The sequence below is a fragment of the Mercenaria mercenaria genome, chromosome 2 (assembly GCF_021730395.1).
Source record: "Mercenaria mercenaria strain notata chromosome 2, MADL_Memer_1, whole genome shotgun sequence".
NCBI lineage: Eukaryota > Metazoa > Mollusca > Bivalvia > Venerida > Veneridae > Mercenaria > Mercenaria mercenaria.
Genome location: NC_069362.1, coordinates 104,703,338 through 104,728,436, shown reverse-complemented (window position 1 = coordinate 104,728,436; position 25,099 = coordinate 104,703,338). Strand labels below are relative to the sequence as shown.

The window sequence follows — 25,099 nt, the reverse complement described above, 5'->3', positions numbered from 1 at the left end:
CTTTTGTTTATCTGGTTAAGATACCGTACTAGGGCGAAGAAAAAGTATACGTGGGAATTTTTTTTTCTTTTGTTCACTTTCTAAATTCATTTCTCTATCTATATGCATTCCTAAGATGTTTCCCATAAATTTGAATGATGTACACCTTACATCAACATTATTATCATAACAACAGACAATAAACACCATAATGTCTATCAAACATAAAGTCAACAATAATTAAAACAGGCATTTCTATGAACATCACCAATAATTTATATAAATATCCTATCAAACAAACAGTAAAAAATGTAAAATAGTAGTGGACAGTTTCGTGAGTTCTGTCTCAACCAATGACATCTACAGATGGTAGTGGATAGTTCATGAGTCGAGTCTCTGAAGCTCTGTTGTATACACTGTGACACTCTCTACATCAAAGAGAACAAAATACACCTGCTTGATAGAACTTGCCATGCTCGAAGCAAAGTAGCTGCTGATGGCACGTAGAATAATCTGTGCTGCTGTCTGCTTTGGAAATCCAGCACTGAAAGTACAAAATTGATAATTTAGACATTATTATCTGTAACAAAAGAGACATATACTGTAGACTGAGTTATATTCATAATGGTTTTAGTTTTTCTAATATTTGAGAAATAATGTATAAAAAATCGTGTTTAAATGTTAATAATACAAAGAAAAGAGATTATATTTCCGCAGAATAAATTCACAAGGGCGTAGTCTGAATGAATTATTCTGGCAATGTATAACCAATTTTGAGTGTATCATTATAATTTATAAATGAAACACAATTTTGCTCAACATTATTTCAATTCTAATATGCCCCTTATCTTAAACAGAAGATAAATTATAGGAGCATGCCCTCTTTCTTGATTGCAACGAAAACATTGATATCATCGCCTCTTCGTGACATCATTTTAGCATAAGAGAGTTTTAACAGAAACAAGCATATCTGAATCGCAAATAATGCTACTTGCAAGTTCAAAATATTCATAAATATTGATCTGCATCATGTCCTAAACACTCACATTTTGCAAATTCTTAACACATTGAATAAGGCTGCTAAACATGAAATTGTTAAATAAAGCCCACAGAGCTCCAGGTAAGCTGTGTATTTACAGATTTAAGCAATTAAAGTTGCAGAAAACCCAACTGAATTCATACAGTGTGCGTACTGAATCGCAACTGAAATTCCTAATACCCAATTTATTAATCACTTGCGTATCGCATTTTCTGTATTATAGACCAGGAACTAGACTTTAACGCTGGACAACAGACTGGTTATATGTTACTGCAGAACAGGTTGCTATTTATCTGAAAAATCACAGGATCATTCAGTCTGATCACTGTTATCTAGACGCTTTGTAAACAACTTTAAATTACGCTGATTCTAGTACTAAAAGAGGTCTCAGAAAGAACATTTTTACAGTACAAACAAACAAAATAGAAAGATTTTTTTTTGTTGTTCAACAAAGACAGTTATCTGTTTGTGATGATAATTTATAGTGTCACCAATACTGGCTGACATCTTATGGGAGAGAACATACTGAAATGAACACATTGTTCAGGATATTGCGAATGAATTTATCTCTGACTGCATTCAAAGTGCAAAAAAAAGCCACAATGGAACAAAAGTTTCCCAGAAAACAATAAATGACTGGTGAATGATATATGCTGTAAGCATGATTCATCTAGAACAATTTAAACTACAAGAAAAAAAATACTCATTTGTTCGGGCGAGATTGGTGAAATACCCAATTGGTTTTACAAATACCCAAATTACTTCTGAAAAGGCCGGGTTATAATATTTTTTTACCGTATTCAGATTTCCAGTATCAAATTCAGACAAAAAGTGATGGGTAAATACCTAATTGCACCAAAAGCTTATCTGGAGCTCTGAAGCCTACACAAAAATTATACAATCTACAGTAAACAGGCTAGGAATTTTCATAAACAAGAGCGCCGCCAAGCGGAACAATATACGCCCGAAGGCTTACATCATAGGATAGGAGCAAAATTTTAAGAACTTGACTGTTGAAGCCCCAAAGGACTGGAACAACAAAAGGAAAACTTCAAAAAACAAATCTAAGTCCACAAAAAAAAAATTCAAAGTCTACAAAAAAATCTTTATCAGGTACAGGTATGTAAAAAAACACCTTAAAATTGGAGGTACCATCCATGTTGTACCACAGAAAAGTGGTCTCGGTTTTTCCTTACGGCCAATAATAAAAAAGTTTCAAAATAAGCTATTTATAGTAACATAAAAGGGAAGTAATTCAAAAAAAAATTATTGTAGGTACAAAAAAAGAGATCTGCCAAATAAAAACAAGAGCACTGCAATGCAGAGCAATATACACAAAGCAAAGTCATATATGACCTTTGACCCTTAAGTGTGACCTTGACCTTGTAGCGAGTCATCCGGAACATGCGCTCTGCACATCGTTGCAATGTGGTGAACATTTCTGCCAAGTTTCTTTGAAATCCTTCCAGCAGTTCAAGAGTTACAGAGCGGACATGAAACAAACTGATATGACTTTTGACCCCTAAGTGTGACCTTGACCTTGAAGCAAGTCATCCGGAACATGCGCTCTGCACGTCGTCTTGGTGTGGTGAACATTTGTGTCAAGTTTCTTTGAAATCCTTCAAGGGGTTCAAGAGTTACAGAGCGGACACGAAACAAACTGATATGACCTTTGACTCCTAAGTGTGACCTTGACCTTGAAGCGAGACATCCGGAACATGCGCTCTGCAAGTCGTCTGGGTGTGGTGAACATTTGTGTCAAGTTTCCTTGAAATCCTTCAAGGGGTTCAAGAGTTACAGAGCGGACACGAAATTGCTAACGGACAGACGGACGGACAGACGGACACCAGCGTCATAACATAATACGTCCCTTCGGGCATATAAAAATATGTAATAATGTTTCTGGATAACAATAAAATTTGTAAAATGTCTCATTCTAAATATTTCATATCAATTAATTTTAATACAGTAGGCTGTAGTGAAAAACTGCTAACCTAAGAAATAAATACTGCAGAATAAGTTAATAATATCATACGACCTAGTAATTTAAGATCCATGCTTAGCTAGCTTTCTCATAGGGAAGCACAATTAAACAGAGAGGAATACTATTTGGGTAAATGCAGTGAAATTATATCATAAACACATAAGATACATGAGAGAAAAATAAACAAGAAGATACTGGAAAATTTATGGAAACACTTGTAGTACAAGTCGGAAAGCCAAGCAACAATTAAGTAATTTATGTTGGCAGACACTAAATAACTGGAAAATGCTATTAACCCTTATCATGCTGGACACGATTGTTGAACAGGTTCTTTGAGATTCCATACAGCCGGAGTTACAGTAATCTTTTTCGATGAAACCAGAGAGTTCACAAGAGACTTGGTAGCATCAGCTGTGCTGCCTAATGTGGCCTATTTGCCGATGTTTTGCATAATTAGGTCTACAAAGAGAGTTAACATGCTGTGTCATGACCGTGTTTGAATCCATTCTAACACCGACATTTTTCACACATATTGATGGTTAAATCTGAGAGGGTCCTACTTTCACGCAGATATCTTCGGGTTTTTTGTGTGATTTGTGTGAAACAAAATGACCTTAGTTTTGTCAGTATTTAGCTTCAGCATGTTCTGATGCATCCAAGAGACTATGTCGTTGAGACAGATTTCAGTTCGAGATAGGGCTGGGCAGTGTTGCATTTTCCATTACTGCTCATGAACAGACTCAATCAAACCGAGTCTGCAGTTTTCACTGTTTGCTTTGTTCTCGATGCTTCCGAGGGATCTACTTTCCGGATTTTATTCATGTTGGTATGAAATATTTTTTTGGCTTAAACGACAAGTATAGTTGTGAGTCATCGGCATAAAAGGGGTGATTCAGTCCATGGCTTCTGTAGGCAGATTGAACCAACGGGTTTTGTGTACATGATGTAGTTTTTCGGTCCTAGGACAGATCCTTGTGGTACACTGTATTTCATGTGGACTGGAGTAGACAGTTCGCCATTTACTGAGACTGTTTGGTAGCGGTCGTTCAGATAAGAAGTCATCCGCTGTAGTGGTTTGCCAATGATCCCGAAGTCCTTTTCCAAGCGTTTTAGCAACGTTTCATGGTCGATAGTATCAAACGCAGCTGATAAGTCAAGCATTACCAAATTGTGATTTCGTTTATATCCAGGGATTGAAGAATGTCATTTTGAACTTTGAGAAGTGCAGTTTCTGTCGAGTGATGCTTTCTGTATGCAGACTGGTGCTGTTCATGTAGGTTCCAAAGAAGACTGCAAGCTTTCGCCCAATCAGCCTAACCAGCTGTGTTTGAAATACCATGGAGAGGATTGTGAATGCACGCCTGAAGTTGTACATGGAGACTAACAACCTATTCGCAACGCAACAAGCAACACTTCCGCTCCACTGAGGACCAGACCACTTATCTATCGCAACAGATAGAGCTAGGACGCCTTCCAAGAGCAGAAAGTCGTGCTTACAGCATGGATTGATGTGCAGAGAGCGTTCGACAAAGCCTGGACTAATGGACTCCTCGTCAAACTGATGAGGACTGGAGTAGGAGGTCACATGCTGAGGTGGATTAAGTCATACCTCCACAACAGGAGAGCAAGAGTCAGTTTAGAACATGCCAGCAGTAGGAAGTTCCTGTTGCGTCATGCTGTCCCACAAGGCGGAGCCTTATCCCCTACACTCTTCCTGGTTTTCATCAATGATCTGGTGTCTGAACTACCGAAAGGAGTTAAGGCTGCACTCTACGCTGACGATCTGGTGTTATGGTGTAAGGAAGAACATGCCACTACGCAGGATGCAAGAAGCCATCAACAAGCTTTCAGCTTGGGCTGAAGATTGGGGTGTATCAATCAATACAGAGAGGCAAAATACCTTGGAGTGACCTTTGACAAACGGCTAACCTGGAAGCCCTACATTAGTCAAGCAGAAGGGAAGGGCCGTAGGAAGCTTGCCATGATGCGCAAACTTGCTGGAACAACGTGGGGAGCAAATGAGCAAATACTCAAGACAGTATATCAGAGAACAGTGAGACCCCACTTAGAGTATAGCTCAACTGCCTGGTCCACTACTGCCTAAACTAACCAACAGGCTTTAGACAAGGTTCAGAACCAAGCATTGCGGATCATGACAGGTTCTACAAAGTCTACACCAATCTCCTTCATAGAGAAGCTAACAGACACACAGCCGTAACAAGACAGGATACATGCAAAGGTCCTGCTTAAAACAGAGATGTTCAGGTCTTTTCAAGACCATCCAATGAAAGCCAAGCTAGATGGCTACACCACAAATCGGCTCAAACGTAGCAGCTTCGTTCATGAGGCAAAGAAACTCAACCGAGAGTTCAAAACTGAGCTGAACATACCAACGACTCCCCTAGGTAATGAAGACATTATAAACCCACTAGCGAATGATCTGTCCTCGGTGACTGTAAGACTTGCTGTTCCTCATCTTGACCGCGGGAAGCAAGAGGATGAAGGCATTCGGAAGAGCCTCACACTTGCTATGATTAATGAAGACTATCCTCCGGAATCATGGACTCATGTCTATACAGACGGATCAGCCACATGCGCCGTCAAAGATGGAGGAGCAGTAGTTTTCATTCAATACCCATCTGGCAAGAGAGAAACACTACATGCAGCCACATGAAATTACAATTACAAGGCAGAGACTGAAGCACTCATGAAGACCGTCTCAATGGTTGAAGACTCGGCAGAAGAAAGCTCCTCGGTCGTCTTTCTCACAGATGCACTGTCTGTCATGGAAGCTCTGATCAACAATAAAGCTCCGCAGCTAGACAGGAGAATGCAGAGCCTGAGTATAACCTGCAAAGTAGCACTTCAGTGGATTCTATCCCATTGTGGACTTGCAGGCAATGAAGAGGCAGACAAACTGGCTGAGCTAGGAGCTCAGTCAGAACAACCAACAGAACCTGTGAGTTATAAGGAGAAAGTCACCATCATCAAGGCACTTATGAGACCAAGGATGGAGGAAGATGCTTTTCATCTCCTTGATCGGTCTGAACAAGTGATGATGGTCAGGCTCCACTCAGGGCACAACAAGCTCATTGCATTTATACCTTTTATACACTAACTAAAACGTTTTCTGTAGTGGGTTGTTATTCCTCTGTGGAATAACACTGGTCCTATGGCGCGGATTTAGACTGTAAGTGACAATGAGACACCATTCATCGATTGTGACAGTCAATGATATACTTTGAACAACTTTATCTTGACAGAAAGTATAATGCGAAACAGCCAAGTTGAAGTGAATATACAGAACATATTCCGATCATAAATAGCTAGCAATTTCCTGAAGAAGAAGGTGATATGATCATCTATTTAATGTCTTCAGTATGATCTGGAGACGGTGACAAGCTCATGTAAAACACGCACGCACGCATTCATACATACATATTTACATTCACTCTATTCCTATCCATTGAAAATTATGACATTCATTTTGTATGAACAGCAAAAGGAAAGGTGCAAAAGTGACGTCAGTGATGCTAAGCGACGGACCCTTATTCTCTGTAGTCATGTGCATTACCCTTATTTCCCATGGACACATGCATGATATCGCTGGATTACCCAAAACGTAAAAAGAAAACATGCTCTTATGCTGACAGCAGCGTTACGCAATCTTTTGCACGTCACGTATAACAAGCGACGTGTTTTACACGCTCTTTATGATAATATACTGGACGGTTTACTAAACGGTGCAGTCATATGAATTGTTGATTTGACTTAAATGAGAGGTGGGCATACACGGCACTGAACGAGAAGAGGCCCTTGAGGGCTTGAATCGCTCTTCTTGACATACAAATAAGGGTAGGATTGTTCTTAAAATGAAAACAAGCGTGATGAGGATCAGGCCAAAACTAGTTGTTACTTAGTTTTAACCCCATCCCAATATCCAGAAATGAGACCGTGTTTTGAACCTCTGGCCCGGTTTCAAACATGGCATAGACTTTATTAATAAGGTGTTAATAAGGTATGTGTACACCGGTATGACTAACATTGTGATATGTGTACACATACTATGTCTTTATATGTACTGTCTTGATATCATACTATGTTATGCGCCGGATGCCTAGATCATTTTGTAAATAAATAAAGTTGTAAAGTGTTGCCAGCATAAATGAAATATTAAGACGTTTCAAAAGGATCATGCCAAAATTGTGCCTCTTGAGCGCTCACAATATTTTGACTAGTATTTGATTTTGTGACCTAGATTTTGACTCCATACGTGGCCAATAACTTACGAAAATACCTACTATATCCAAATTTCATAATGATTTACAAATCTAATTGGATATTGAAAGCAAAATAATGCATTATTCCACTAAATGAAGGGCCATAACTCTTGTGGTATTGGTCTTATCAAGACCATTATCAATCTCATCTAAGAGCATATTGGTCATGCACATTCTGAACAAGTTTGATTAGTTCGGTTAAGAAATAAACAATACAACAAGAAATCTTTGCATAATAAAGCGTTTTGGCTTATCCAGTGGCCATAATATTTGCGTTCCCTGTCGGAACTTGTCCATCGAACTTGTCCGAGGTCTGCGGTTGTACACATTCTATTTAAGTTTATGCAAGATTAGCGATGAATTAAAGACTTTATCGCGTAAACAAGGCATATTAAGCAGGTTTACTTTCTGATGAGTTTGGTTCGATCTGATCCATCATCGAATTAATCCGATATCCAGAAGTTATATATACAATCTTACCACGCTTGGTTAAGACTGCATCAAAACTGTGGAGTTTATCACGTAAACAAGAAAGTTTTACGGGCGAACGGACAACGTGCAATCCACCACGACAATAGGTCCGGTCCGATGTATCTCGGCAATATGGCTCCTTGTGTAAGCTGACAGTTTTATTACGGAGGATAGGGGTCTGGTTGCGAAAAGGTACCCAGAATGGTAAGCCTGTATGTGACTTAAAGGTTTTTTAATAAATGGGCGCCAAAAACCTAAAACCAGAAAAAGTCACCCGACTACGTTAAAATTCAATGCTCCACCTCTTTGGAGGTAGGCGGTTTTCACCTTGAATGTTCATAACTGTAAATACTCGAGAATGTTGAAGAAAAAAAAACCCCTGACTTATGCGATTTTTTTATTAGTGAATGTTCATTTGTTGGTACTATATATATAGTAGAATTAAAGAATAGCTTCCTAAAACTTTCACTGACACTCTATCACGTACAGGCAGTCAATTGATCTAACCATCATTCCTGGGTTCCTGGGTTTCTTACCAGTATCAGACCTCTATCCTCAGTATGTAAAACTAAACGTTCTCACATCAAGAACCATATGCATGAATACTTAATTGATATATAGTAATACCTGTAGGTGCTGGATTTATTTGTGGGTCCTGGAATGTCTAAGAGTGTTGGTTTTTTTATCCATATAAAGCTTCATTATTGACCAAACAAATGTGCCGAATGTCGAGCGAGCCCGGGTGCTCGAGTCATCGATGCTCGAGCGAGCGGTGTTTCACTGTATAAATTAAGAGAAGCGGATTTTCTTACAAACTGCACCGAAGCTTAACATCTGATCAGAATGGTTTTTTGAATGAAATGACTGATATTTACCGATTATTCTTATTCAAATTCACACTGGCCATAGCTTTCGCAGAAGCAGTGGTTCCTGAATGCCGCGGCGGTGGAGGCAAGTCCCATAACTCTTACATGTATTTTGAGAAAATTATTCCCCTTTTTTGGACTTAGAAAATCCTTGTTAAAGTTTCGCGTGCAAGTACATACAGCAATTACTAAAAGGCATATAGATTTGAAACTTATTTTTTCTTTTTCTAGATCAATTACCAACCTCACTGGGTCAAGTCCCATAACTCTGGCATGTATTTTGGGCAAATTATGCCCCCCCTTTTGGACTTAGAAAATTCTGGTTTAAGTTTTACATGCGAGTTTCTATCTCCAAAACTAATGCAGATATTGAATTGAAGCTTCACATGTGTCTTCGGGGTTATAAAACTAGTTGATAGCAGCAAGTCCATAACTGATATGCATTTTGGTCAAATTATGCCCCCTTTTGAACTTAAAACTCTTTTGATATTTAACCTTTTTGGGTAATATTTTCCTGCTTCTGGGACAATATTTCGAATAGTCGAGCTTGGCTGTCTTACAAGGTCACAAGGTTTTTCTATTTTTAGACCTACTGACCTAGTTTTTGACCGCACATGACCCTGTTTCGAACTTGACCTAGATATCATCGAGATGAACATTCAGACCAACGTTCATGAAGATCCATTGAAAAATACGGCCTTTAGAGAGGTCACAAGGTTTTTCTATTATTTGACCTACTGACCTAGTTTTTGATGGCACGTGACCCACTTTCGAAGATGAACATTCAGACCAACTTTCATACAGATCCCATGTAAAATATGGCCTCTAGAGAGGTCACAAGGTTTTACTATTATTTGACCTACTGACCTAGTTTTTGATGGCACGTGACCCACTTTCAAACTTGACTTAGATATCATCAAGGTGAACATTCTGACCAATTTTCATGAAGATTTCATGAAATATATGGCCTTTAGGGAGGTCACAAGTTTTTTCTATTATTTGACCTACTGACCTAGTTTTTGATGGCACGTGACCCACTTTCGAACTTGACCTAGATATCATCAAGCTGAATGTTCTGACCAATTTTCATGAAGATCTTGTGAAATATATGGCCTCTAGAAAGGTCACAAGGTTTATCTATTTTTAGACCTACTGACCTAGTTTTTGACCGCACATGACCCTGTTTCGAACTTGACCTAGATATCATCAAGATGAACATTCAGACCAAAGTTCATGAAGATCCATTGAAAAATAAGGCCTTTAGAGAGGTCACAAGGTTTTTCTATTATTTGACCTACTGACCTAGTTTTTGATGGCACGTGACCCACTTTCGAAGATGAACATTCAGACCAACTTTCATACAGATCCCATGTAAAATATGGCCTCTAGAGAGGTCACAAGGTTTTTCTATTTTTAGACCTTCTGACCTAGTTTTTGACCGCACGTGACCCAGTTTCGAACTTGACCTAGATATCATCAAGATGAACATTCAGACCATTTTTCATACAGATCCCATGAAAAATATGGCCTTTAGGGAGGTCACAAGTTTTTTCTATTATTTGACCTACTGACCTAGTTTTTGATGGCACGTGACCCACTTTCGAACTTGACCTAGATATCATCAAGCTGAATGTTCTGACCAATTTTCATGAAGATCTTGTGAAATATATGGCCTCTAGAAAGGTCACAAGGTTTATCTATTTTTAGACCTACTGACCTAGTTTTTGACCGCACGTGACCCAGTTTCGTACTTGACCTAGATATCATCAAGGTGAACATTCTGACCAATTTTCATGAAGATCCATTGAAAATTATGGCCTCTAGAGGTCACAAGGTTTTTCTATTTTTAGACCTACTGACCTAGTTTTCGACGGCACGTGACCCAGTTTCGAACTTGACCTAGAATTTACCAAGATGAACATTCTGACCCATTTTCATAAAGATCTCATGAAAGCTGTGACCTCTAGAGATGTCACAAGGAAAAGTTTACGGACGGACGGACGAAGGACACCGTGCGATCACAAAAGCTCACCTTATCACTTTGTGACAGGTGAGCTAAAAATATTGCCGGTACAATAATTTCAAGGCAGATTTTGTCCCCGTATATCTGACGTCAAAAGTGCGCGAAGTGGTCATGTTTGCGACGTCATGGAAACATCACTGATGCATTAAACGTAAAAATATACACAAATCTAAATCAGAAATATCTTCAAGTTTTTGTTGGTACCAGTCAATAATGTGGGCTCTGAAAAAAAGTTATAGTGTGGTTCCTCCTTAAACTGCACTCATGAATATGTTACTGATCAGGAATTTCTAACAACTATTTCCTGCCTCCAAGCTCTCGAGACTTAATATACTCTAAATATTTGTTTGAGTGCAAAGACCTGTGTGTAGTTTTTTCAAAAAACTGGTTTTGTACTAAAGATATGAAAACAGTAACACTTAGGGAAACATCACAAAATCTAGCATGCACAATTAATTCACAGTTATTGAGTTATCAGTGTACATGAATGACATAGGAATTTTTTTCCAAAAACCAAAACTTGGTTAAAACACATATAATTTGTTTTATTTGTCTACTGGACATGTATCCTTAACATTTCTGTTATATTCAAATTATATTCTGGAATTTCTAAAACAGCCCCCAGGTTCAACCATGGACAGGTCTTTTTAAATTCTTTAAAAATTGCTATTTAAAAGTCGTACTTGAACACTGATAACTAACATAAGATCTCAGACCTTTTAAACTTACTTTCCACTACTAATTGATGGAATAGCTACAGATTTCAAATTTTTCTCGTCGGCTAATTTGAGAACATTTTTAGTGGCAGTATCCAGTAACTGCTGTGCATTGCTTGATCCCCAGCCAGGACTGTTTACGTGGATAACGTATTTTGCTGGGAAATTCTTTCCTTGACATATTGCAGCTGTAAACAATATGCATACAAAGTTTATTACAAAATTAAATCATGGTAAAACATGTCCTTTTCAGTTAAGGAAGATGACAAACCACCTTAGGTTTAATGTCATTCAAATCTTTGAGTCAATTCCCTTAAATTGTTGCCCTTAAAATTAAAATAAAGTTTCAAAATATACTATTATTATGTCCTATACTGTCTTTGAGGACTTGTATAAATGAAAGTCCAAAATTCTAAAAGACTTTGAAATGCAAATTTTGTAATGTGGAATTCAGCTGCATTTTGCATAATTAAATAATTACACTCCTGCAGGTAAGTTTGATGTTATATCAGACAGGAATTATAAGAAAGTGATAATTACATAACATGTTGAACTAGATTCAAACCAGCACTGACACAGTGCCTGCAGGAACCAACCAGACACGTTTACTCTAGTAATAAACAATAAAAAACCATACCACTGGCAGTGTCGAGTGAGCCATGAGACGACTGTAGTGACTTTATTTCATCCTGAAACTCATTACCACCTGCTTTCTTCAATGCTGAACCTGTAGTGACAGAAAAATAAATCACCCTGATTCTTCTTTATATCCAGTAGTAATATGACACCTTTCCAACAAACAAACTTACCCATGCTAGTGGCAGGTATGTGAAAAGTGTAACTAAATCTTAAAATTTGTGGAATATAGTGAGATTCACATACCTGTTGAGTTGCAAGCAAAATGAATGCTACAGATGCATTGTGAATTTTTATCAGGACTCACACTCAGCATATTTAGTATTAATATATTTTGAATGCAAAACATCAATTAATATGATGTCATTAGTGATGACACACCCCTAATGTGAGATAATTTTGTCAATAGACGTAATATTGGTGGATGTTGAAACTTAACAGAGCTGAAAAATGAACATCAAATAATATGAATAACATCAACGCCACTACTTTTACTTGTGCTGCAGTTACTCATTTGAGATTTTCTATTTGGGTTATCTTACTGTAACTGTTACAGAACAACAAAATTTCCACCCAAATGTTATTACTGTTATATCAAAACAAAATGATCATATAAAACTGTTTCCAATTTTCATCCAAATCTTAACAATTTGGCAGAGGTAGCATAAAAAATTCAAAGTATGGAGTTAGGAAAGTGTAGTATAATTGACAGCTATGACTTCACAGTGTATACGCTGTTAACAGTGGCAGGTTCTAATTTTCAATGACTTCAAGAAGACACTTCTGTACCGGTACTCGATAGTTCCACTGTTTCATTTAAAAAGAAAAATCATATTTTTAAAGAGAACAAACAACATCAAATATACATTACTGTTATGATGTCATCACAGACTATAACAATCATTTATTTTAATAGGTAGTTTAAATTGTCAAGATGCAAAAACAGTACAATATTTTTCTAAATATATTTTTTAAAATATACTCCATATTTAGTTTACTATCTACATAGGTACAAGTAAGCCAAAGACTTGGAGCTGAAGGTTGCACAACAAGATAACGTAGATTGTCAAATACTAACCAACTTCTCCTCCCATATAGAAATTGCTGCTAGTTGGGTGAACAATGGCATCTGCTGTAACCTTGACAATATCACCCTGTAATACTGTCAGCTGAAATTACAGGGAAATACACTTCTTAGAATACAATGATAAAATCCGTAAAAGAGCCAAACGTCAAAAGCAATATTACAACAAAAATGTTTTCCCCGTACTAGCTTTACACAAACAAGAGGACCATGATGGTCCTGAATCGCTCACCTATCCCCACATGACCCAGTGTTGAACTAAATATGACGTCGTTATTTCTATTATTTGACATAGTGACCTAGTTTTTGAGCACATGTGACCTAGATATCATCAAGATAAAAAATTCTGACCAATTTTCATGGAGATCCATTGAAAATATGGCCTCTAGAGAGGTCACAAGGTTTTTCTATTATCTGACCTAATGACCTTTTTTTGAAGGCACGTGACCCACTTTTAAACTTGACCTAGATATCATCAAGGTGAACATTCTCACCAATTTTCATGAAGATCTCGTGAAAAATATGGCCTCTAGAGAGGTCACAAGGTTTTTCTATTTTTCGACCTACTGACCTAGTTTTTGACCACACATGACCCAGTTACGAACCTGACCTAGATATCATCAAGAAGAACATTCTCACCAGTTTTCATGAAGATCCATTGAGAAATATGGCCTCTAGAGAGGTCACAAGGTTTTTCTATTTTCAGACCTACTGACCTAGTTTTTGACCCCACGTGACCCAGTTTCGAACCTGACCTAGATATCATCAAGGTGAACATTCTGACCAATATTCATGAAGATCTCATGAAAAATATGGCCTCTAGAGAGGTCACAAGGTTTTTCTATTTTTTAGATCTACTGACCTAGTTCTTAACCCCACGTGACCCAGTTTCTAACTTGATCTAGATATCATCAAGGTAAACATTCTGACCAATTTTCCTGAAGATCCATTGAAAAATATGGCCTCTAGAGAGGTCACAAGGTTTTTCTATTTTTAGACCTACTGACCTAGTTTTTGACCGCACGTGACCCAGTTTCGAACTTGACCTAGATATCATCAAGCTGAACATTCTGACCAATTTTCATGAAGATCCATTGAGAAATATGGCCTCTAGAGAGGTCACAAGGTTTTTCTATTTTTAGACCTACTGACCTAGTTTTTGATCCCACATGACCCAGTATCGAACTTGACCTAGATATCATCAAGGTGAACATTCTGACCAATATTCATGAAGATCTCATGAAAAATATGGCCTCTAGAGAGGTCACAAGGTTTCTCTATTTTTAGACCTACTGACCTAGTTTTTGACCCCACGTGACCCAGTTTCGAACTTGACCTAGATATCATCAAGATGAACATTCTGACCAATTTTCATGAAGATCTTGTGAAATATATGGCCTCTAGAGAGGTCACAAGGTTTTTCTATTTTTAGACCTACTGACCTAGTTTTTGATGGCACGTGACCCAGTTTCGAACTTGACCTAGATATCATCAAGGTGACTATTCTGACCAACTTTCATAAAGATCCCATGAAAAATGTGACCTCTAGAGTGGTCACAAGCAAAAGTTTACGGACGCACGGACGCACGCACGGACGACGGACGCCGCACGATCACAAAAGCTCACCTTGTCACTTTGTGACAGGTGAGCTAAAAACAACAACTGATTAACAGAATTTAAGTTAAAAGTTTTCTTGCAAAATCACATCACCCCATCAATTTATCAATTTTGAATGTACTTCTCAAGTGAATTGCATTGAATGTCTTAATTGATCATAAAAGATTGAGTGTTACAAGAATTTCAGATCTGTTCTATTCATATAACTTATCATCAAACTATTTCATTAAGACTTCTACTAGACTTTTGTTATGGCTTGTCAACATATAAACATTATGTTTCCTGATGGTACGTTACCTTTTGTCCCAGAAAGAGTTTTTTCTCGTGAAGTATGGTGAACCCTCCGGCTGTTGTCCCTTTAGCTGCTGGAGCAGAATCTGTACTGTCACTCCCAGCCTGTAAATTTCAAAAATATATAATTGATATGATGTAACAATTCTCTTTGCAACTGGACATAGGAAACAGTGCAAACTGATACCAAGAACATCTGCTATTTATCATCAGCCTGTAAATTAACTGAATTATCATTAAGTTTATATTTATAGTTCATTCCATTGGGTTAAACACAGTCATATGATCATACTGGCAAACCCATAAACACATACTGAGCTGCAATAAAATCCTCATGAGCATGTCTGTCAGTCCCATGATTACTCTGGCTAGGTCCACCGTCAAAATCATTTGAGCCGTGCCATGAGAAAACCAACATAGTGGCTTTGCGACCAGCATGGATCCAGACCAGCCTGCGCATCCACGCAGTCTGGTCAGGATCCATGCTGTTCGCTAACAGTTTCTATAATTGCAATAGGCTTTGAAAGTGAACAGCATGGATCCTGACCAGACTGCGTGGATGCGCAGGCTGGTCTGGATCCATGCTGATCGCAAACCCACTATGTTGGTTTTCTCATGGCACGGCTCATTTTTCTGAGGTCTAAAAATCATCATATTGACCTACTTTTAAGGCAATAACTGCATCATAAAATGATATTGACTTCACTAAAAGGCAAAACATTATTACTTACTGATATATGTATATACATGTATATACACAAAAGTAAGTGCAAATGTTGTAGGCTGCATGTAAATATGGAATACTGATATCATGTATTGCTACTTCAAGTTGTCTGCAAATGTAAAAGTTACAACGGCTGATCTCAAAAATCCATATTTATGTACAGGTCAAAAACAGATTAAAAACTCACATACAGTTTTTATAACTTTTTTTATTAAATACATCAACCTAATGTTACAAATTACCAAAAATAGCATCATTGCTATAATATTTCAATGATAAATTAAGAAAAAAACATAAATAAAAGTAATATAACTAACAACTAACATTTTGCAGCAATTTAAAATTCATAGAGTAAAAACCAGTCTAATGGCCACAAAAAACATCACTATATGGAACAATGTAATACTATATACTAAAAAGTAAGAGTTGTATCTCCAAACATAATTCACCCACTTCACTCAATAAAAAATCTTTCCTTTCCATAATGTTAAAATTTTACCTCATTCCATCTGTAGACGATTTCGAGATTAAGACTTAAGATTTTTAGGATGTACATGAATGGTCAGAAACAATATTTTCAGGACTTATGATTGATCAAATACAAGATTTTCTGGACTAATGACTGGCTGGGTGCAAAATTTTTTCAGGATACACACAGATAGACAAGTACAAATATTCAAACTATGGCTGCAAAAACAGTGCAGAATTATACTCCTCTGCTTATAAAGCAGATACAAGAAATGCAATGAATCCAATGTTAGAAACATCTATTAAGTCAAACGAATTATTGTTGTTCTTGTTTTTGCTGCTACTGTTGCAAAGACTCTCCAACTGTCAGGTTAACATTAAGATGGACCATGGGCAGATTTAATAGTCGTCTCCTATCTTCCCACATATTACTCCTCCTACTGACTGTTAAAGTTACAGTTGTTTTACAGCATACACAGTTAATTAAACAGCTCTTGATGAACGCAGAAAAACTATATAAACACCATAAAGAAACTAAAAATCCACTAAACAGAACAGAATGAAAATGAACATAATGTCTTGCACCATTTTTCTTCAGTTTTTTTTTTTGTCTCGCAACACAATGTTTCCTACCAACACTTTTTAAGGGTTCTGCTTAAACTGTTACCTGAAAAGAAAAAGAAAATTTTCCAAATTTAACTCTGCAAATTTGTAACAATTTTATTTAAAAAATAAATATACATGTATATCACTTTGAAAAAAAAGCATTTATATAATTACATTCAATCAATAATAATCTATTTAAGATTATAAATTGTATAATATTTTTATTTATATAAATGCCATTATTATATCAAATACAGTGTGAGCCACACCAACAGTAACAATCGCGTAACTTGTTAAATAATTAACAACAGAAAAAACAAAAAGTTTAAACTCAATATCTCAAATTCCAAGGGATCAGGCATTTTTTCCCGAGATAACCAAAATTTGACTTATCATAATAAGATGATATTTTGTGCATTATGTTTTTGGGACGGGATATGAAAACATCTTCGAAATAGTTCATATAAAAAAACTCTGACTATTAAATTTTTGGAAAGAAAACATGAAACTTTAATGAACTTGTCAATAGGAATATCTTGTAACTCACCTGATATTCAGTGCAATATAACTATGAAAAGCTGTAAAATAAGCATAACTGTTGAAGTGCATTGTTAGAAAACAAAAATTAAATAACCCTTAGCCTGTTGGCGGCAAGTGATTCTGCCTTTGTGACCTGTGCAGACCAAGATCAGCCTGCACATCTGTGCAGTCTGATCATGATCTGCACTGTCTGCCATTCAGTCAGTATCTTTTTGGTAAGCACCCCTTTTAACAGTTAATGGTACTGTCCAAATTGAAAGATGGACAAGTTCATTATAGAAATTTAGCAGGGTAAGGGTTAACTTTATGTATTAGTAAAGGTTACTGTTTGATCCACCTTTCTCATTAGAAGATTATTCCTCAATAATAACTTCTTTTAAATATATAACACAATGTTACTATATTTTCAAAGAACTCAAAGAGTGGTAATGTGAACTTTTTCAGTTTTCTAAATATCTTGCTTATTTTTGAATTTACCATCAAACAAGAGCTGTCCATAAGACAGCACGCTCGACTTTTCTCAGAGTTTGACTCTGAATTAGAGATTTGCCAGTAAAAACTTTATAAAACTTTAACCAAAAACTTCTAACTTAAAAAGGGACATAACTCTGTCAAAAATTCAAATCAGAGTTATGGAGATTGTTTCTCCTGGTGTAAACTTTGATAGTAAAAAAAAAATAGTTTTAATTTCAAGTCAAAAGCTTTATTATTAATATTATACCAGATTTACATAGCGCCCTTTTCATGATAAACACGTTCAAAGGCGCTTTACATATTGCAAACGCAGCCACACAAGGCGCGAAATTCATCCTCTGCTAGTACAGACACAGAGCGATCTGACCAGAGAGACAGAGTGAGATAAAAGCCCCCAGAACAGATAGAGAGAAATCCTTTTTAGATACAGGCCTGTCTGGCTAACTTAGCCTTGCTCTTTACGAATAGACAGTCTGGTTCTTTAAAATGCCTGGTGTATAGCGCCGATACACACAAAGCTGTCTTTCCTGGGAATAACCAGTACAGGCCTCTTCGTTAGGAGACACTCAAGAGCATATCAGAAATTTCCAGTGCCTGGACTGGGATTCGAACCCCGGACCTCTGGATTGACAGTCAAGCGTGTTACCACTAGACCACCGGCCCAGCTTTGATAGTAACAGAGATATTTGAATTATTATCAAAAAACTTTAACCAAAAAATTCTAAGTTAAAAAGGGGCATAACACTGTCAAAATTCAAATCAGAGTTATGAGGATTGTTTCTCCTGGTGTAGAATTTGATAGTAAATAATTAGTATAAGTTTCAAGTCAAAAGCTTTGATAATAACAGAGATATTTGACTTTATCAAAAAATTTAACCAAAACATTCTAAGTTAAAAAGGGGCACAACTCTGTACAAATTCAAATCAGAGTTATGGGGATTGTTTCTCCTGGTGTAGACTTTGAGAGTAAATAACTATTTTAAGTTCCAAGTCAATAGCTTTTATAGTAACAGAGATATTAGACTTTATCAAAAACTTTAATCAATGGCGACGACAATGCCAACACCGGCACTGGGGCGAGTGCAATAGCTCTACTTTTTCTCCAAAAGCCGAGCTAAGAATGATTTTGATCGGGTATTTTCAACTGCAGACTTCAGCCATTACGGGGTTTATTAGTTAGAATAAATCAAATATTTTTCTGTATTTTTTCTTACAAAGAGCAGACTTAATCAGGAAAAAATACATCTTACTCATAAAAATTTACATTATTACAGATAATTCTACAGTTAAAAAAGATCTCACTATCATTTGTGAAGACCTTTAGAAATATTTATAACTAACATCTTACAAGATAAAGCCAAAATTTACACAAAAAAGTTACAGATTTGGCAGATCAAACAGCAGATACAAAGCAGCATGCCTCCAGTTTTGACTTTTGAGTCAAAATATGTATAATTTAAAAACATATAAAAATCTTATCATTGTTTCTTATAAGCTATGAACAATAATAGCTGTTTGTAAAACACACAGGTCCCTTATGATGTTTTGTCAGAGGCAAAAGGGTGTGTAATTGTGAAGGTGTTGACTTTGACCTTTGACTTCATGACCTCAAAACATTAGGGACCATCCATCTACTGATTACAGGCAATCATCCTATGAAGCTTGAAAGGCACAGGCCAAAGTGTATCAACCTGTTTTCAATCTCTTGGTCACCATGACCTAGACCTAGTGACCCAAAAAACAACAGAGATCATCGCTTGATCACAAACAATCATACTAGAAATTTGATGGCCATAACCCCTGTTGTGCTCCAGATATTAATAAAACACTGTTTTCATTTCAAGGTTACTGTGACTTTGACTTCTGACCTATCAACCCCAAAAATAAAGGGATCGTTAAAGCTTTAAGCCAAGTTAGCATAATATATGGAGTTGGTTCTTTCAAATAACTTTTTGATAAATGGTAAATTGTTTATAATTTGAGAAATAATTCACCAAACTGATACAGAAAATAAATATGACAAGCTTAGTCCAATTTGAAATGTTAATCATTTGGGACTTAAAACCATGTACAAATAACACACTAAATAAGCACGTTTTTACGTAACAAAGTCTGCATAAACCCATGTTTTCACTTTCTATTTTTAATTTCTTACAAATAAAAGTGAAATATGAATCCAAGTTTTTAAAAAACAATAGACATATCAAACTTGAAGCATGCTGCTTTGTAATGTATTTTAGAAACTGTAAATAAGAACTGAAAACTGGAACAATTTGTAATACATTTTACAATTCTCGACTTCTTTCCTGCAAAGTAAGTACATATTTAATAAGAAACAGTTACAAATGATATCAAATAATCAATTGTCTTGTTCACTTAAGATAATTAATTATATACACTTTTTTTTTCCTTTTTCAACTTTTCACAATAGGTTTCAAAGACATCACCATACAGATTTTTCTTCCCTTAAATTAAAAACTGGATTTCTATTTTTTTAAATAGTAAGATGTTTTTTAGGTGTCTTTCCAGTGTCTATAGTTTGGAAAGACCCCAAATTTCCTATTGGCAACACAATTTAAGCACAGACATGTACAAAACGAAGGTTGAGTGCAATACTGCTGTAACACCTATTAAATAATGAAGGAGTTACGGCAGTATAGTGCCAAACCCTCGATAATTTTATTAGGCAGAACCGTCAGACCTTCCACTAGCCAGCTTGATGGCTTTCTCACATGAAAGAATTAGGCCTCTGCCTAGTCTTGAACCAACACGGCATTAAGTGGCAAGTGCACTGAAGTCAGCACTCTTTCAAAACCACTTGGCCGTGGAGGTCCCTAAAAGCAAATTTTATGAGCTGATACGATTATGAATGAATATGCTGACATTTCTGACTATCACTTTGATGTAACATTTTTTTTGCTACACACAACCAGAAGAATCACACCTAACATGTATTCTTGAAGAGTATACTGCCTCTTGGAGGGAAAATTGCAACATCTACTTCATAGACATGCTTTTAACAAAAACTTTCCTGACCCTTAAGCAGAACATACGCCGAAAGTCTTTATCATATATAATCACAAGACTTCTTATACAAATCACTGGTCTGCAGTTTGTGCTGTATGGCAGTCTATATGCAAGGGATGTTTGCTGGGCTTAAGTCAAATCTTGAAAAACAATCTGTGAAAAGTTTTTATCACTAAGTTATCTCTTGTAATAAGAAGTACTGAATGGCAAGCTAGTCAATATGTACATGTATTATATCTTTTCTCAAAACTTGTCATACTAAACTATTAAAATGATAAAACTCACAGCCTTCCCCTTCTTTCCCCCTTTCTTGGCCCCTTTAGCTGCTGCCTTTGTTGGTGTTGGAGGTGGTGCTGGAGCTTTAGCTTTCTTATTTGTGGTTTTCAGTAAGTTTGTAGTCTTTGCTGCTGGTTTTGAGGCTGCTGCTGGTTTTGAAGCTGAGGGAAGCACTACTTTACCACCTTTTTTCCGCACAAGAAGTTCCGGATGTATGCGAGGTATTACACCACCTGAGGCTATTGTTACATGTTTAAGCATCTGAAAGAAAAAGAAAAAAAGTGTTGTGTTGAAACGTTGGGCAACTGACGCAAATTGGTGCTTTCATCCAACCTTCTAATTACCTACATCCTTATTACTGCAAATACCTATATAGATAAAATAAATTATTGTATGAAAACAGAGTACTCAATTTAAGCGCGACATTAACAGGGGGAATTTTCTGGCCACAAGGGGATAGTGATACAATATTTTTGATAATTTCCTAGAATGATCAATGTAATTACTTTTAGTTTAAGCCTTTGTATTACCCAGATGAGACCTTAATAAAGACATAAAAAGTATCAATTAATAACAGCTTTTTGCTGTACTATTTCAAATTTTAAAATTCATCACAATTTATAATTCATATGAACACATTTCTATATATTATGAAAATCTTTGTGTCAATGTAACTGCAAAAAAAAATGAACAGCAACAGATAATATACCTGATGAAGTTCTTCATCATTTGCCACAGCTAGGAGTATATGTCTTGGGGTTACTCGAGTCTTCTTGTTGTCACGAGCAGCATTTCCTGCAAGCTCTAAAATCTCAGCTGAAACAAAAAATCAACATATTTGACTATCCATCTAAAAGTACAAGTATGAAGACCCTGGTAATGAATATTTCAGTTTTACATATATCATGTCCAGTCACACTAAATTAATCCAAGACACTTAATAAAAAGACAGGTTGGTGTGAAACACTTTTTCTATATTACAAGTCTGGAAGAAATCCTTGCCTCTTAAAGTCTTATAACAATAATCTTGTTATGGCAGTAAATACTTTAAATGTAAAGTTAGACACAGATTTTAACTGTAAATGACACAGGTTAAAATTAGTTCTTTGAGGTTCAATACAGAAAAAAGTTTGATGCCATAAAATATTGTAAGTTAGAAGAACTTGTGTCACCATCAAAATGAAATTAATATAAAACTTTAGTGACATGAATATACAGTTCTACGCCTAACAGAAATTAAATAGATTTTTTTTTCTAGCAAAGGATGCAATAAGATGAAATCTTAACAACTCTTTTGCAAGTGAAAAACTGTCATTCAGTGCCTAAAAATCGTAGATTGTGACGAGGGAAGCATTTATAATAACATAATAGATGGCTTGATAGATGTCTTTATCAAGGTCACAAAAATTTAGATAGAAGGCATTATATTTTATAGGTCACACACAAAGATTGTTCTCTTCAGCAATATTAAATTATCAAACAGAATACATTACTCTTGTTGTCTTTAACATAAAATTTCTGCATTTTCATTTAAACAAATAGTTGTACCCTTCATTAATTAATTATTGAAGTAGAAGGTTGAAGTTGCAAAGTAGGGCTCTGTCTGTTTAGAACTTTACTCGTACAAGAAAAGTAGCCAGATCTTCACACTACTAGAGTAGAGGGAAATAATTACAACTTATTTGACAGCCAATACTAAATGATGTTTCTGATAGTGTGATAACTTTTCCTATCCAGTTCACTCTCTGCATCTATCTACCTTCCAATTAGTCAAACCCCTGCTGGTGACCTAGACTTGACGCGTGTCAACCGACAAGAAATTAGTAAGATAAGAAATAAAAGATCATAAAAGATTGAAGGAAGGTTGCTTAAAAACAGGTTAAAAACAGAGCAGGTATATTATGGAGAGATATGTTCAATCTGGCTTATGGCCAGACTGAACTCAGGGCCGGACAAGGTGACAATGTCCGGCAGCAATGCATTCCAGTGAACAATGGTTCTAGGGAAAAATGAGAATTTATGATAATCTGTTTTGGTCTGGATATATTAGAATGCTAAGGAATGGCATGAACGTGAAGATCTAGAGACAGGGACTAGGTAGCCTGGAAGAGGGATGGCAACCTGGTTGTTCAGGATGTTATGGAACATTGCCAGGCGTTGGTCAATTCTGCGAAGGTCAAGGCTTCTCCACTGAAGGAAAGCTAACATGTCTGTAACATTTGACATTCGGCCATAGTCATGTTTGACCCCAGTGGGCAGCTCTGTGCTGTCGAATTCCAGTTGGTCTATGAGAGTTCCAGTGTATGAGGCCCAGACTGAGGAGCAGTACTCCATTTGAGGTCTTACAAGTGTCCATTAGAGGGATGGCAAATATAGGTCTTTCAATGACCTTGACCCTATTGTCAACAAAGCTTTTTAAAGGGGAAAGTGTCTTTAAGCTTAGTCGGGAATCAATAAAGTCACCAAAAACTTTGCTTATTAATCTTCAAAAATTTTGAATTGGTTATAACAACTTTGCAGAAATTCTTTTTATCCAAAATAAGTTAAAAATTAAAAAAAATGGGGCCACTTCCAATAATTCCTTCTACATCTATATGAAAATTTCTGAGAAACTGCTAACTCTTGGAATTTATAAACCATTCATGCTCAATACCTAAACACATAATTAGCGGAAAAATACAAGAATTAAAATATTTGTTCGCTGAAATTGATTTGTTACACCCTTTTTTATGAAAAATAGTGACCTACAAAATATAGGAGGCGAAAGTTGAAAAGTGCTGTAATTTTTTAGTAAAACAATTTATATGGTAAAAAAACTATATTTTATGAAAGACATAATGTTAATGAACACATCTACATCATTTCTGAAATGAAAAGTCTTTATCTTAAAAAGTCACTGAAATACCTAGCAAATATAATATTTGTACTTCTAACAGTAAAATAAGCTATCCCAATAGACCGAATATGTAAGGCAATGCTAAATAGGAAAAATTTCTAAAATGCTTTATCTGTTATCTGAATACGCTCATTTGATTTCAGTCTGTATTAAGTTTATCATATATAAATGCAAACAAAAATTAGCTCCCTTGAAAAAAAGTCACACTCAGCAAATTTTTCACATAGGTTTCAGTATTAATGCAAAATTGCAATCATTTCATGTGGGTCAAGTTCGGGTTCTAACATATCTGCCAAATTGCTAAAGTTACGAAAAACGTCCATAATAACCTGTCAAATACTCAATAACTGCAGCCATATACACAGGGGCACCTGACCCGATACGGAAATGATGAGTGTCTCTTTTCAAGTATCTTTGCATTCTAGCAACAGGAAACAGCACGCCGGACCGTGCTGATTTTGATAAAATCTTTGCTTTTTTCTTTCCGCCTCTTCCTGACATGTTTGCCTCTGTCTATATACCGGTCACAACAAGAGATTAGCAACGCACAATTTGTGTATTGCAAATGTCAACAGAATGAAACCGGAAGTGACGCATCTGTCAAATCAATGGTATAGACTAAGACTTATACAATTGTTGTTATCGTCTCTCTCAAATACACCACAAAATGTATTATTTTGTATTACTATGTTATGTTATTTATGTTGTATTTCTTTGTTAAGTCAGATGTTCTAAATGAGCCTTGACTTTTCTAAATAAACTTGTAAACTGTGTTACTTTCCTTGTCTTACAGAAACTAATATTTCAGCCTTTTTTTGTTCCTTTTCAATCTTATCTATATCTTTTTTAAAGGGTCCCAAACTGATGACTTATAATCTAAGGTTGGTTGGACAACAGACTTATACACTGCCTGCATTATTTCTTACTTAGCTGAGTGAAAAGGCTGTCAGTCACATTTTATGACATTTTTCAGTTTTCAAACATACTAAAGTGTAAATAAAATAAAAATTATTTTGACAAAGAATATAACCCCTTTTTAAAGAAATATTGAATCAAATAACTTTTTTTGCTGATTATTATAGTGTAAAGAATCTAAGTGTTA

At 36.1% G+C, this 25,099-nt stretch overlaps 1 protein-coding gene across 1 annotated transcript; it reads right to left on the bottom strand.

Annotated features, from left to right (window-relative positions):
- Positions 1-24,584, bottom strand: LOC123564782 (core histone macro-H2A.1-like). Its single transcript, XM_045358601.2, has 8 exons — positions 24,327-24,584; positions 21,811-21,917; positions 21,111-21,362; positions 14,993-15,091; positions 13,073-13,163; positions 11,996-12,085; positions 11,372-11,546; positions 1-523 (listed from the first exon to the last, which is right to left on the bottom strand). The coding sequence occupies exons 1-8, from the start codon at positions 24,496-24,498 to the stop codon at positions 361-363; spliced, it is 1,149 nt and encodes a 382-aa protein (XP_045214536.2). The 5' UTR covers positions 24,499-24,584; the 3' UTR covers positions 1-360.
- Between the last annotated feature and the right edge of the window lie 515 nt (positions 24,585-25,099).

Coding starts and splice junctions, on each gene's coding strand:
- LOC123564782 (XM_045358601.2), bottom strand. CDS start 24,498: ATGTCAGGAAGAGGCGGAAAGAAAAAAGCAAAGATTTTATCAAAATCA. Junction 21,363..21,810: donor ATGATGAAGAACTTCATCAG/GTATATTATCTG, acceptor TTTTTCTTTCAG/ATGCTTAAACATGTAACAAT. Junction 12,086..13,072: donor CTATATGGGAGGAGAAGTTG/GTTAGTATTTGA, acceptor CTGTCACTACAG/GTTCAGCATTGAAGAAAGCA.